The 12,340-nt window shown below is 37.7% G+C and overlaps 1 protein-coding gene across 28 annotated transcripts in view; it reads left to right on the top strand.

Annotated features, from left to right (window-relative positions):
* Positions 1-12,340, top strand: part of LOC101743402 (liprin-beta-2) — a 39,380-nt gene that overhangs the window by 24,461 nt on the left and 2,579 nt on the right. For 8 of the 28 annotated variants that reach the window (XM_012691820.4, XM_012691824.4, XM_012691823.4 and 5 more), the window contains 9 exons: positions 1,406-1,567; positions 2,339-2,498; positions 4,843-5,005; positions 5,411-5,630; positions 6,530-6,740; positions 7,614-7,805; positions 9,444-9,555; positions 10,061-10,157; positions 10,700-11,546. In XM_012691820.4, the coding sequence (XP_012547274.2) occupies positions 1,406-1,567; positions 2,339-2,498; positions 4,843-5,005; positions 5,411-5,630; positions 6,530-6,740; positions 7,614-7,805; positions 9,444-9,555; positions 10,061-10,157; positions 10,700-10,957 (1,575 nt within the window). In that variant the 3' untranslated portion in view covers positions 10,958-11,546. Of the gene's footprint in view, positions 1-1,405; positions 1,568-2,338; positions 2,499-4,842; positions 5,006-5,410; positions 5,631-6,529; positions 6,741-7,613; positions 7,806-9,443; positions 9,556-10,060; positions 10,158-10,699; positions 11,547-12,340 lie in introns of those variants that run through there. The other 20 variants (XM_062671882.1, XM_062671884.1, XM_062671881.1 and 17 more) reach the window with 10 other exon arrangements.

The following is a 12,340-nucleotide window of genomic DNA, read 5'->3' as shown; positions in this document are numbered from 1 at the left end:
CATATATTCGTATAATAACTATAACAGAGTGGCAATGTTCATTGGAAAATTTTTAGTACTCTTTTAATAAAATGCCGTGCAGCAGGATTGTTTTCTCCAAGCTTTGTCCTTGCTCTTATTTGAGCAACAATCGTTAAAGAAATAAAACGCTTCGTAATCTAAATCTGTGTGTAGGATAATTAATTTGCTGATGGAAATTTGCGTATACTCCAGCTGTGCAAATGAAAATTATCTCTCGGAGCGATAAATAACATTGTATTAACATGAATAACAAAAAAGGATTTCGTAAACGGCTTAGAGAGTTTTAAAACATTTATATACCCGCGTAAATTCCGTTTGGCATGCAAAAAAAAAATATTTTTACAAATAAACTTTTATTGATTATTCCGATCGATAAGTCGAAACTTTAAAAGAAGACTTATAGTGATAGTAATGAATGATGGTACTAATGATGATATTAATTACTACGAATTCTTTCTCTGTCCTTAAAATTTCGTAAATCTTAATTTACGTAAAGCGCATGATTTATAAGTTTTTCTATAATTATTTATAATGTTCTATATCAAACGTTCATATCAATCGATACATGTTTATTTCAATAGTAAATTTGTTGTAATCTACAAAATAGGTCGTAATGCCGCAATAGACTATAAGAAACATTACTGGATTGTACGTATCGTTCTAATTTTATAGTCCGTTTCCTATCTGCGTAATGTAGCTTCCATTTGTATACTATCTGTGCCAGATGCGTTTTTTTTTTATTGAACCACTGATATAGAAACTTTTTTTTTCTGTCGTAACGCGAATGGCGTTGAAAAATCTGTTTAATTCGTTGGAGTCGGGTCGGATTTGTTTATTTTTAATCTGCCACCAAACGACCTATCGTTTGCAAGTAGCAGCTTTTTCTTGTTTGCTTACAGCGCAGGTGTGAAAATCAATGCTACTGAAAGTCAGCGATTCTTTAATACATTCTGTAGGTAACTAAATTCGAATAGTATAAATTATAGAGTCAAAGAATAACAAGAAGAATATATAAGAAATATATAAGAAAGAATAACAAGATTAGCCGAACTAAACTTGCAAAGTCAGCGGTACATGTATACTAATATATAAATCTACAGTGGTTTTTACGGATGTTCCGTTATAACTACTGAACCATGCATCCGATTAACTTGAAACTTGGTATCCATGTAGAAAATAAATGTACCTACTTAATGGATAGGCTAACATTTATATGAGTGTTGGACTCCCTAATAATAATGTCAATAAATAATAATGTTAATTTTAAATGCCCAGCGAAGCGGGCGAGTACGGCTAGTTTGATTATAAAGTTAGGAATGAGGGAGGAGAGATAATTGTATATTCCGGTTAGCCTCACGAAATTAGTGAAATATTCTCTTTTCAGGAAATGCTACAGCGTTCTTCGCTGGAGACGCAAAAGCTGGAGTTGCTGTCGAAACTAAGTGAGGTTCGTCTCCGCGCGGCCGAGCGGGGTCTGCTCGAGCGGTCTCCGCCGCCCGACGCAAGCCCCGGACCCGCACCCCCCGCCAGACCCGCCCCGCCCCGGGTCAGGACTCAATCTCAACTATACGAATACTTCAATAACAAAAGAAGACTTCACAACGCAATACTTTCAAAAAAAAAAACTTATACTAATTATTACGATCTGCTGGAGGATAATGAGATACAACTTCCCCTTAATGTTTATTAGTGCCTTATTTGCTAGTGGACGGTTCCAAGTGTATGCATTGTAAACTCTTTAACTATTAGATGTATGTATTATATAAAATAGTCATTCCCGATCCTGCGGACCGAATGGTAAACAGTCGACGCCGCCCAAAACACGTCATTTCGGATTCTCCCGATCCACTAAGGGTGCTTTTAAGTACCTCAAGCACCGGTCACCGCCCTCGCCGAATCCGTCGCTTGCAACGAAGAGTTCGGCGAGTAAATTAACCCATAGACACAGCCCACTGAGTTTTTCGTCGGATCTGCTCAGTGGGTCGCGTTTCCAATCCGGTCCAACTACTCTTGCTAGGGAAGGTACCACCACCGCGTGGGTAGATACCACCACCCTGCGTATTTCTGCCGTGAAGTAGTAATGCGTTTCGATTTGAAGGGTGGGGCAGCCGTTGTAACTATACTGAGACCTTAGAACTTATATCTCAAGGTGGGTGGCGCATTTACGGTTGTAGATGTCTATAGCACCAGGTGGGCTGTGAGCTCGTCCACCCATCTAAGCAATAAAAAAAAAATGTATCAGAATTTTTTGCTCTAGAGTATACGCAATGTTCGTGATCACGAAGGAGTATATACATGAGAGATTTTGCGTGCACAGACTCCGCCAGCGAACTACGGGCGTCAGATCGAGCGCAACACTCACATGTACTCGTCGCTGCCGCGCTCGTCCGTGCTCGCGTCGGAGGCGCGCGTCGCGTTCGGTAACAAACACAGCATGGTGGTGGCTCGCGGGCGCGGACACTCGGTGCCCAATCTAGGTCTTTATCGATACCACACGCCATCTAGAGGCTTTGAAACCCCCATCTCCGACCCTCGAAGCAGCAGAACCCCCCACTTCGAGGCTGCAACCCCTGAAACCTGTTAAACTATGAGGCTAAAACCCAATCGAGGTTACAGACTTAACCCCAAAGGAACGTGGTTTACAGTAAAATTTGTTTTCGGAATTTCAATAAAAAAAAATACATGTAGTCACTTGGACATTAATTGAGTTAGATAAAACAAAATAATGATTCATTTCAATTAGAACATTGTATATGTCACTTTTTTTGCAAGACTAAATTTTCGCTTGATTCATGATTAACGCAATGATTTATTTAAAAAAAAACAACGCCCTGTATAAGTTTACTCATTATTTTAATTTTCTTTAAAATGTAATCACAATAGTTATTTATCAAAGTAAGCAAAAAATTTAAACTCAAAACATGCCACTGGTCTAAACGGTAATTTCTTAATTTTAAAATAGCTGAAAAACTTCAAAATACCTAAATAAAGCAATTTAAAGGTATAAATTTGCTTTCAATTCATCAATAATATTATCTATTGGTATTATATATCTGAAGGCATTAGAGTTTGCTATCAAAAATCCATATTTACAGCGCCACATAAAATATCTAATTTTCTCTCCTTAACAATTAGAAACTCTGAATGAATATTTTTTTATTAACAAAATTATGCTAAAAATTTTAATTATGTTTAGGTACAAATTTATCGGATGCACTTACATACAACGCTTATGGAAACGCATTTCAACTTAAATTTAATCATATAATATTCAGTTTTCAAACAATGTCCAAGAATTAGTGTGCCATATTAGTTAAAGAAATTCATAATATGAAAATAATTTACATATTATAACATTCACACTTGTATTGTATGATACGAATAAATATTTACTGTAAATCACGCATGTAGTGTTTCTGATTTATGAAATAATTAAATGCTTGTGAATGGCCTTAAAATATCCTGCTCCATATGATCATAATATGCCCTCAGAATGTAAGTACAGCTTCAGTTAATTGACTAAACAAATTGATGACATTTTGATTACTGAATTTATAATTTGGTTTTTTAACCTCATTGTCATTTGATTACTAACAGGGCTCTATATGTCGTTTTCAAAATCAGAGAACCTTGGTACTTATTTCATAAACAGGTTTATTCTTAATGATTAATAGAATCGTGCCGTTGTTTGAATTTAGGATCCCTCCGGTCAAAGTTATGTTGGTATAGGATTATAATTATTAACGCGCAGAGAATTGGGTCTCATATCCCACTCCGGGTAGCGGCATACATATCGTGAGCCGTCAGCTCATTCACACGAACAACAAAGGCGAATAATTCGGTCATAAAATTCGAGGAAATTAAAAACAATATCACTCCAGTCTATTATTATATTGACATTAAAAATGAAATCAATATTTTTAAGTAACTAAAATTGTTGATTCTCTCTCTGCTGAAAGTGAAGGGGTTAATATTTGGAAAGGAATGACTATAAGACTTTATAAGTCTATTCATAGGAGTTGGTTAAGGTAGAGTTGAAGACTAAAAATTCTCACTGGGAACGGGGTTAATACGGAATGCTTATTAGTTCTGAAACGTTTTGTCTGCCCCGCCGTTGTATTCGAATATTTTAACGGCTGCAAAAGTGTGTGTGTGTATATGCAGAGCATGTAAATGGCTTTATTATATTTATAGTAGGTACTATAATTTTTTCCAAAAGTATTAGGGATTTGCCTAATACTAATGTATTTATTGCTCGCAGATTTCGTCTTCTCGCATTACAATTGTGTAATCTCAAAACATACTAAATTTTGCAGGAGAGCGTTTTTTTAAGGTTTAACATTGGTTTAAGGTTTGATATTTTTAATATTAATCATCTTTGCAACTTTTATTTTTCAGTTTTTACAGTTACATTATCTGTCTTTAAAGTAAGATAAAATTATGTATTAATTTTGTTAATTGTAGTCAAAATATAGGTAAACTAAAAAAAAAACCAACACTAAACTACGCTCTTTTGACAGTATTTATGAGAAAAATACTGGTGATACCAAAAGATTCCGCATATTAACTCAATTTCGAATATTTTTGGCAATTGTATACTTTTAATGCGAAAAGACGATTTATCTAGTAATGTATGCATTATTATTAATATTAATAATCGTAATTTTCAACGGTCGCTGTGTGTTCAAAAGACTGGTAGTAGTGCGCTGTGTTAAGTTCGGGAAGGGTTTTATGTTTTGTTAAACTAATGGGAACCGAGTCCGCGACAGTCCGGAACGACTCGTGCGTGCGTATTGATTGTGGTGCTATCGGTACTTGCAGTTGAGAAGGAGGAGGCAATACCGCGCGGCAGTCCCTCTCCGTCGCTCCGTGAGGTCCGCTCGCGGCTCGGCAGCGGCTCCGTGCGGCTGGAGGGGGACGAGTTCAGTCGGTCCTCTCTCCGAGCCTCCTCAACGCCCCGACAGAAGCAACAAACGATGCCCTGGTATGTCGCCCCATCTGTCTCGCAACCCGAACCCACCCACTAGATATGTTCTAGTTCCCAGGAAACGCGATGGAGGGAAGTTCGTTTCAAAGCTGTGCTAAAAAAAATCTCTAGAATCGCCCTGTGAGTGGGGGACAGTGTGATGGTAAAAACTAGATGAAGAAATTATCTAACACAATTCCTCAGAGCACTCCCCATGGAATATATGAGACATGACACAGAGAACCACAATCCCTAGGCACACCCAGAAGCTCCAAACGATGATGCTATGTAATTTAACCCCTTCCAGTTCCAGGGGTAGTGAAAAACAACATAGATCGTGATGGATGGACATTGTGTTATGCACTTTAATAAACAAATAAACCTGTGGTATATTTAACATAAAACTATTATGATTGGTTTCAGGCAAACGACAGACATCCGACAGTGGGACTGCGAAACGACCTGCGGCTGGTTGGAGAGTATCGGCATGGAGCAGTACGCGCCCGCCGCCAGGGCGTGGCTCGGCGCCGGCGACGCTAGGGGGGTCCTCGCTAATGCCTCCCACAGCACCATCGAGAAGGAGCTGGCCATCAAACATCCTATGCACAAGAAGAAGATACTCTTGGCTATAATGGATTTATTGGTGGGTAAAGATTCAATACAAATTATTTGTAGTAACGAACAGTCATGGTTCAACTCATGGTAATCTTATTTTCCTGATTTCAATTCTAATTTAGGCTTAGTAAAAAAATATGGATTCTCAAAGTGTTAGAATAAAAAAAACTGTCGATGCTATAAATGTAAATTATTGGGGCGAGTCATCTAGGTCTAGTTGTAACACTCAAAAAAAAGATCAGAAAGATATTAAATACCAATATTAAGATTATATTATTATAAGATTAGATTATGTTATTAAAAGACGAAATAGTCTACTGCTAACATCCTTGCAAAAGCGCCGTAATCGAGAAAATATAAAACAAAAAAAAAATGTGGTCAGAACTCTTTAAATAATAGTGTTCATAATGTAAACTAGTGGTCGCCCGGTATTCGAAAATTGACTGTAATTAATTGAAATTATAAGATTGTATGTACTATTTATTATGTACTATTATGATTCCATTTTCAAAGACTATTATACTTCTATAATCACAAATTTCGCCAAAACTACACTATAGAAAAATATTAATAAAGACAAACAATATTTAATCTATTCTCTATTTGACCATAGACGTCAAGAACAAAAGTCTGACAATAAATAAATAGTATGCGTGCGTGTGTGCGTTAAATACATGGTAGTGTGTGTAATGTTTTTTTTATTGATTGAATGTATTTTTTAGGCATAATTTAAAAAAAAATAATATTATTCTGCACTCCTTCTCTATATTCTCTATAAGTGTGGAAAATTTCACACTCCTCCGTCCGCGCAATTTTCGTAAAAAGGGATACAAAGTTTTTCCTTCACGTATTAATATATAGATAAATACAAAAGTTTAAAGTAATCGATTCTGTAATGTATGAAGTAAGTCTGTAATCTCTGTGCAGGGCAGTCACGGCGACGAGCTGCTGACGGCTGCGGGCGCGCTGAGCGGCGCGTGGGTGCTGCGCTGGCTGGAGGACGTGGGCGTGTGCGGCGCGCGCGAGGCCGCCGCCGACGCCGCGCTGGACGGGCGCGCGCTGCACCGCCTCACGCACCACGACCTGCACGCGCACCTGCGGGTCGCGCACGCCCTGCACGCGCTCTCCATCCGCAGAGGTGCGCCGCCCTCCCGACCATAGATAACACACATAAATTACTCATAGACAAGCAACTCAAGCACTCAACAAAAATGTTTACGGGCGTCGGCCACTACGGCTTCGCTTCGATTAGTTTCTCATTGCTCTTGTAGATGGCAGTAACATATTACTTACCCTATATTATATTTTTAATGAAGGATTTTGTTAATTTTCAATAACTAATAAAAATTGATAAAATTTAATCAATTTGTCTATAACATATAAAGTTTAGTTAAACAATATTGAAATGCCTTAACTTTAACAACATATAAGCTTAGTGGCAACCGCTACAAGATGGCGATAGTTTCCATACAAAAAATTTTTTTTGTCTTAATGTATCGCAGTTTCATGGCCCTACTCCCGACCATCTACGCCCCGGACGCGACATGAGACAAAGCTCCGTTTATATCCCACTTTATAAACTACAGGGGACTTTTTGGCGGGAACGCGAGGAGTGAAGTTGTGTGATTTGTTTTATTTTGTCTAGTTAGTGTTTCTTCGGGTTTAAATGTGTAATAATGGTGGTTTATTAACTGTTTAATATCTGTGAAAGTGCACAAATGTGAGAAAATGAAACAAAGGCGCTGAATGTAACTTCTCGGGATCCTCCAAAAAGTCCACTGAAAAATCTTAGTAAATGACCACCATTTTACTGAGTTTATATTACATCCCATATCATCTCAATTTATTTCATTTAATTTCATCTCAGTTGATTAGTGTCTCAAATTTATCATCTTCATTTCATCCCATAATATCATATTTCATAAAAATATGAATAATATAAATTAAAATAAGACATGACTTAAAGGTCTCAGTTACCAGGGCATAAAATCTCTTGAAAAAAATACCACAGGGATACAAGTGCTGCGAGACAACAAGTTCAATCCGGACACGATGATCCGTCGCGGCGTGGAGACGGTCAACGCTGAGGGGGAGACGGAGACCGTGGAGGGCGCGGAGCTGGCGCGCTGGTCGTCGCACCGCGTCATGCAGTGGCTCAAGGAGATAGACCTTGCGGAGTACGCACCGAATCTCCGAGGCGCTGGTAATGTCCGTTATATATTGTAACTATACTGATACAAATTACAGACGTAATGCATACTTTGACGACACGAGAACTCTCTCATCGTGGCCGCCGGTAACTACATTCCCGATCCTGCGGACAGAATGGAAAGCAGTCGACGTCGACCAAAACACGTCATCTCGGATCCTCCCGATCCACTAACGGTGCTTCTAGGTAATTCAAGCACCGGTCACCGTTCTCGTCGAACCCGTCGCTTGCGACGAAGGGCTCGACGAGTAAATTAACTCTCAGACACAGCTCTCTGAGTTTCTCGCCGGGTCTTCTCAGTGGGTCGCGTATCCGATCCGGTGGTAGATTCTGCGAAGCACGGCTCTTGCTAGGGTTCGTGTTAGCAACATCGTCAGGTTTGAGCCCCGTGAGCTCACCTACTAGCCACGGTTACGCTGAAATAGCCTCTCAAGGCTATCAGCTTAGGTAGGAAAAAAAAGCATACTTTGTAGGAGCTGCTAACAGTTTCAATGCTCTAGCTGACTGCCCCGAACTGGACATTTTCAACACTTCTACTAAGAGTATCAGGAGAACATTAGTCAGTCGATGGTTGAATAAATATTTATTTAATTATTTTCTATTTACTACGTTTTTCTGTTTTTTTTTTTTCAAATTGTTTTGTTTTTGTTTTACGTTTTACTTTAATTATTTAATTCTAAGCGATGCGACGCCCAAATCGTTTGTAGTTATTTAAATACGGAGACATTTAAATGGTATTTAGTTGTAATGTTAGAGTTTATATAGTTTAAGTTCACTGTTTGTCTTCCTAATAAAAAAAAATAAAAAAAAATAAAAAAAATACTATAGAACTTATATCTCAAGGTGGGTAGCGCATTTACGTTGTAGATGTCTATAGGCTCCAGTAACCACTTAACACCAGGTGGGCTGTGAGCTCGTCCACCCATCTAAGCAATAAAAAAAATACTATTGTACTAACAGTGAAGCTGGCTGTGCTGCGACTAACATTAAACATGACGACTGGGTTTTTTTTCCTACCTATTCTAGTAACCTCGGTTATTCTAGATTCACCGAGCTAGTAGGCGAGGCGTTACCATAATTTTTTACGAATATGATACGAATAGGTATACAAATTGAAGTAAATTCCAAGATAACACATAAATCCGTTTTTTTTTATAATAGGTCGGGGATTTTTTTTTTTTTTTTTTACCTAATCTGATAGCCTTGAGAGGCTATTTCAGCGTAACCTTAACTAGTAGGTGAACTCACGGGGCTCAAACCGGAAGTGTTACTAAAACTGGCTCTAGTAAGAGTAGCGCTTTGCAAAATCTACTACCAGATCGGAAACGCGACCCACAGAAGATCCGACGAGAAACACAATGGGCTGTATCTGTGGGTTAATTTACTCGTCGAGCCCTTCATCGCAAGCGCCAGGTTCGGCGAGGACTGTAACCGGTTCTGTCTCTGCTAAATCACTTGTGCGTTACTTTTTACATTTGCGTGAGAAACAAGTAACCTTATATTTCTATTAATTACAATGTAAGTTCCATTGTAATCCGATAATTTGTTGGAATACAATTGATTCTTCGTTTATTTAATTACAAATACATCCTTGTATCCCTGCTAATCGAAGCGCTGTCCCAAACCTCTCAGGCGTCCACGGCGGACTCATGCTGCTGGAGCCACGGTTCACCGCCGAACTCCTGGCCGCGCTGCTGAACATTCCCGCCAACAAGACGCTGTTACGGAGACATCTAACGCAGAGGTGTGTTATAAAAACAAATAATAGTTTAACTTTATTACTTCAGAAATGTTACTTTACTTGTAGGTTAGTGACGTTTTTAAAAAACTCCCAAGGGCATCCACCACATTAATAGTAGGTTAAGTAATGTAATTGTTTAATGTATATTGTGAGTAAAATTATTTCCTTACATTATAAGTTAGATTAGTTTTCGTTATCGTGTTGTTTTGTCGTATATCGTTGTGTACAAATGCAATACATATTTTGCCTTGCTTAATCGTGCGAACCTGGCTTATGTTGCAAGCCAGATTTTGCTTTTTTTACTTGTTTTATTTTTATGTATCTTTTTAGCTTGTGGTGTGTATTATGTGCCTAATAAATAAAATAAAATAGAAAAAAAACTGTACAAAATATTTATAGGCATATTTTTCTTTATTACGTAATGTTCTAGTCCTTTGACGGCTCGTAACTGGTAAAATGTACCTGGTGAAATTTAAAAAAGTTCACTGTTATATTTACAATATTTTAGATTCAACGATCTCTTAGGCAGAGATGTGATCCAACAGAAAAGAAACGCTGAGCAGACGCTCGGCTACCAGCCGCTCACAGCAACAACCAAATATAAGGTATTTACTATATAAATATTTTAAATTATCTGTAAAAAGTATATTTCCATTAACTGTCAGCATTTTTCATTATCGTCTCATGCTTTCTACTAAGTAGCGTTCTTGATGTTCAAATATTACGTATTCGAAATATTGTGTGTTCGTATTGTATCTAGATTCGAATTAATTAGATTAGGACTATATATTTAACTGAATTTCGAGTCGGATATCAGTCAGATTGGTTATCCAACAAAATAACATGAAAATAGTTAGGATTTGGAACAAACAGAATTTGCACCGGGTTTCTTCAATATTATTAAAATCTCTTTTACGGGGATAAAAGCGAAGTAACTGTAAATAATTGACATATACAACATATTAACAAGTATGCAGTGTTAATTACGAATTATTTTTTTTTAATTTTTAACCAATTCCAATAATAATATAAATGGTTTGCCCTATTATCGTACATTATAAGTATTATACTTTATTTTAATTGTGTGCTCGCTGGTGCATCGTGATCATTTCACTTTTAACCAATGCTATTTCCCGATCTATTTCAGGTACCAAAGAAAAGTCAGTTCTCGTTGAAACGTAAGAAGAGCAAGGAGGAGTTGGAGATAGGCGAACTGGTGTGCCCCCTCGGCGACGAGTGCTCAGGTGACGTGCCCACATCGCCTGTAAGTCGCACTACTAACAATACTAATATACATGCACACGTCACATACCACGCCATTCTATATTTCACAAGCGGTACGCCAAAGCCCACTGTGTTTCTCGCCGGATCTTCTCAGTGGGTCAAGTTTCCGATCCGGTGGTAGATTCTGCGAAGCACTGCTCTTGCTAGGGTCAGTGTTAGCAACCTCGTCAGGCTTGAGCCCCGTTAGCTCACCTACTAGCCCGGCGACGCTGATATGGTCTCTCTAGGCCATCAGCTTAGGTAGAAAAAAAAATTGCCAACACAAATATTGGCATTGTTATGAACATGCTTATGAACATTTTGCTACTTGACCCGCGAATATATCTCGGTGTAAAGGTTGGACTATTCCTTATTTACCGTCGAAATTTGATTTAAAGATGGCGTTTAAGTTTTGTATGTAGACTTCGGTAATCACTATCGTCGCCGCTCCATAAGAGAGTATTAATGATTTTAATTGGTTCTTACTGGTGGCAGGACCTCTTGTGAGTCCACACGGGTAGGTACCATCACCCTGCCTATTTCTGTCGTGAAGCAGTAATGCGTTTCGGTTGGAAGGGTGGGGCAGCCGCGGTAACTATACTGAGATTTTGGAACTCGTATCTCAAGGTGGGCGGCGGCATTTACGTTGTTGATGTCTATGGGCTCCGGTAACCACTTAACACCAGGCGGACTGTGAGCTCGTCCACAAACTAAGCAATAAAAAAATAAAATGAAATAATTAGTGAAAAAAAATATCATAAAGGTCAGAGTTCTATTGATTTAACGAATTCGTATCAGCCACGGAGAAAAACGTATTAATCAGAAGAAACGCAAATGGTATGTGGCCGTATACATTTTATTGTTAATTTTCATTATTTTTAACAGTTTAAAGTTTGGTAGTTTGTTTAATCAAAATGCTTTTAACTTCAATGGTGGTTTGGTAATATCTTTGGTTTGGGTTTTCTTTCTTTTGAGTTAATTTTACTTACAATTTTTATTAATAAATACAGCCTCTGGATTACTGTAATCAGATTTTTACAACGTACATTGCTGGTTGTTAATGTAACAACGAATAACAATCAATAGTGTAATCATAAGCTAGTAGCTAAACATAGCCAGTGCACAAGAAATTGTTTAACAGCGACGCCATATTGGATAATTTGAATGTTCCATTTTTTAAATTTTTTGCGTCTCTATAATTATTGGTTCTCGTTCTCCATTTCATAAGACGCCATCAACAAATTTTTCAGCTCAAATTAAATAAACATCATTCATATTCATTCTCTATTTATATTATGTGATTTTGATAGTGGAAACATGTTTTGTTATTGTTTTGGCTATTTTTTTCAATAATCTATGTTTATTTTGTACTATTGGTTTCCCAAATAATTAAAAAAGGGTAGTATTTTCTCATAAAGTCTGCAGTTTCGTTAATCTTTGTTTATTAACGTAGTGAGAGATTGTCTATATTAAAAAGTTGTCTACATGTGGAACGTGATATATAATTATAACGACGTAAACTATG

The sequence above is a fragment of the Bombyx mori genome, chromosome 13, assembly GCF_030269925.1.
Source record: "Bombyx mori chromosome 13, ASM3026992v2".
NCBI lineage: Eukaryota > Metazoa > Arthropoda > Insecta > Lepidoptera > Bombycidae > Bombyx > Bombyx mori.
The sequence above is the reverse complement of the archived record's forward strand: the minus strand, read 5'-3'. Positions and strand labels throughout refer to the sequence as shown.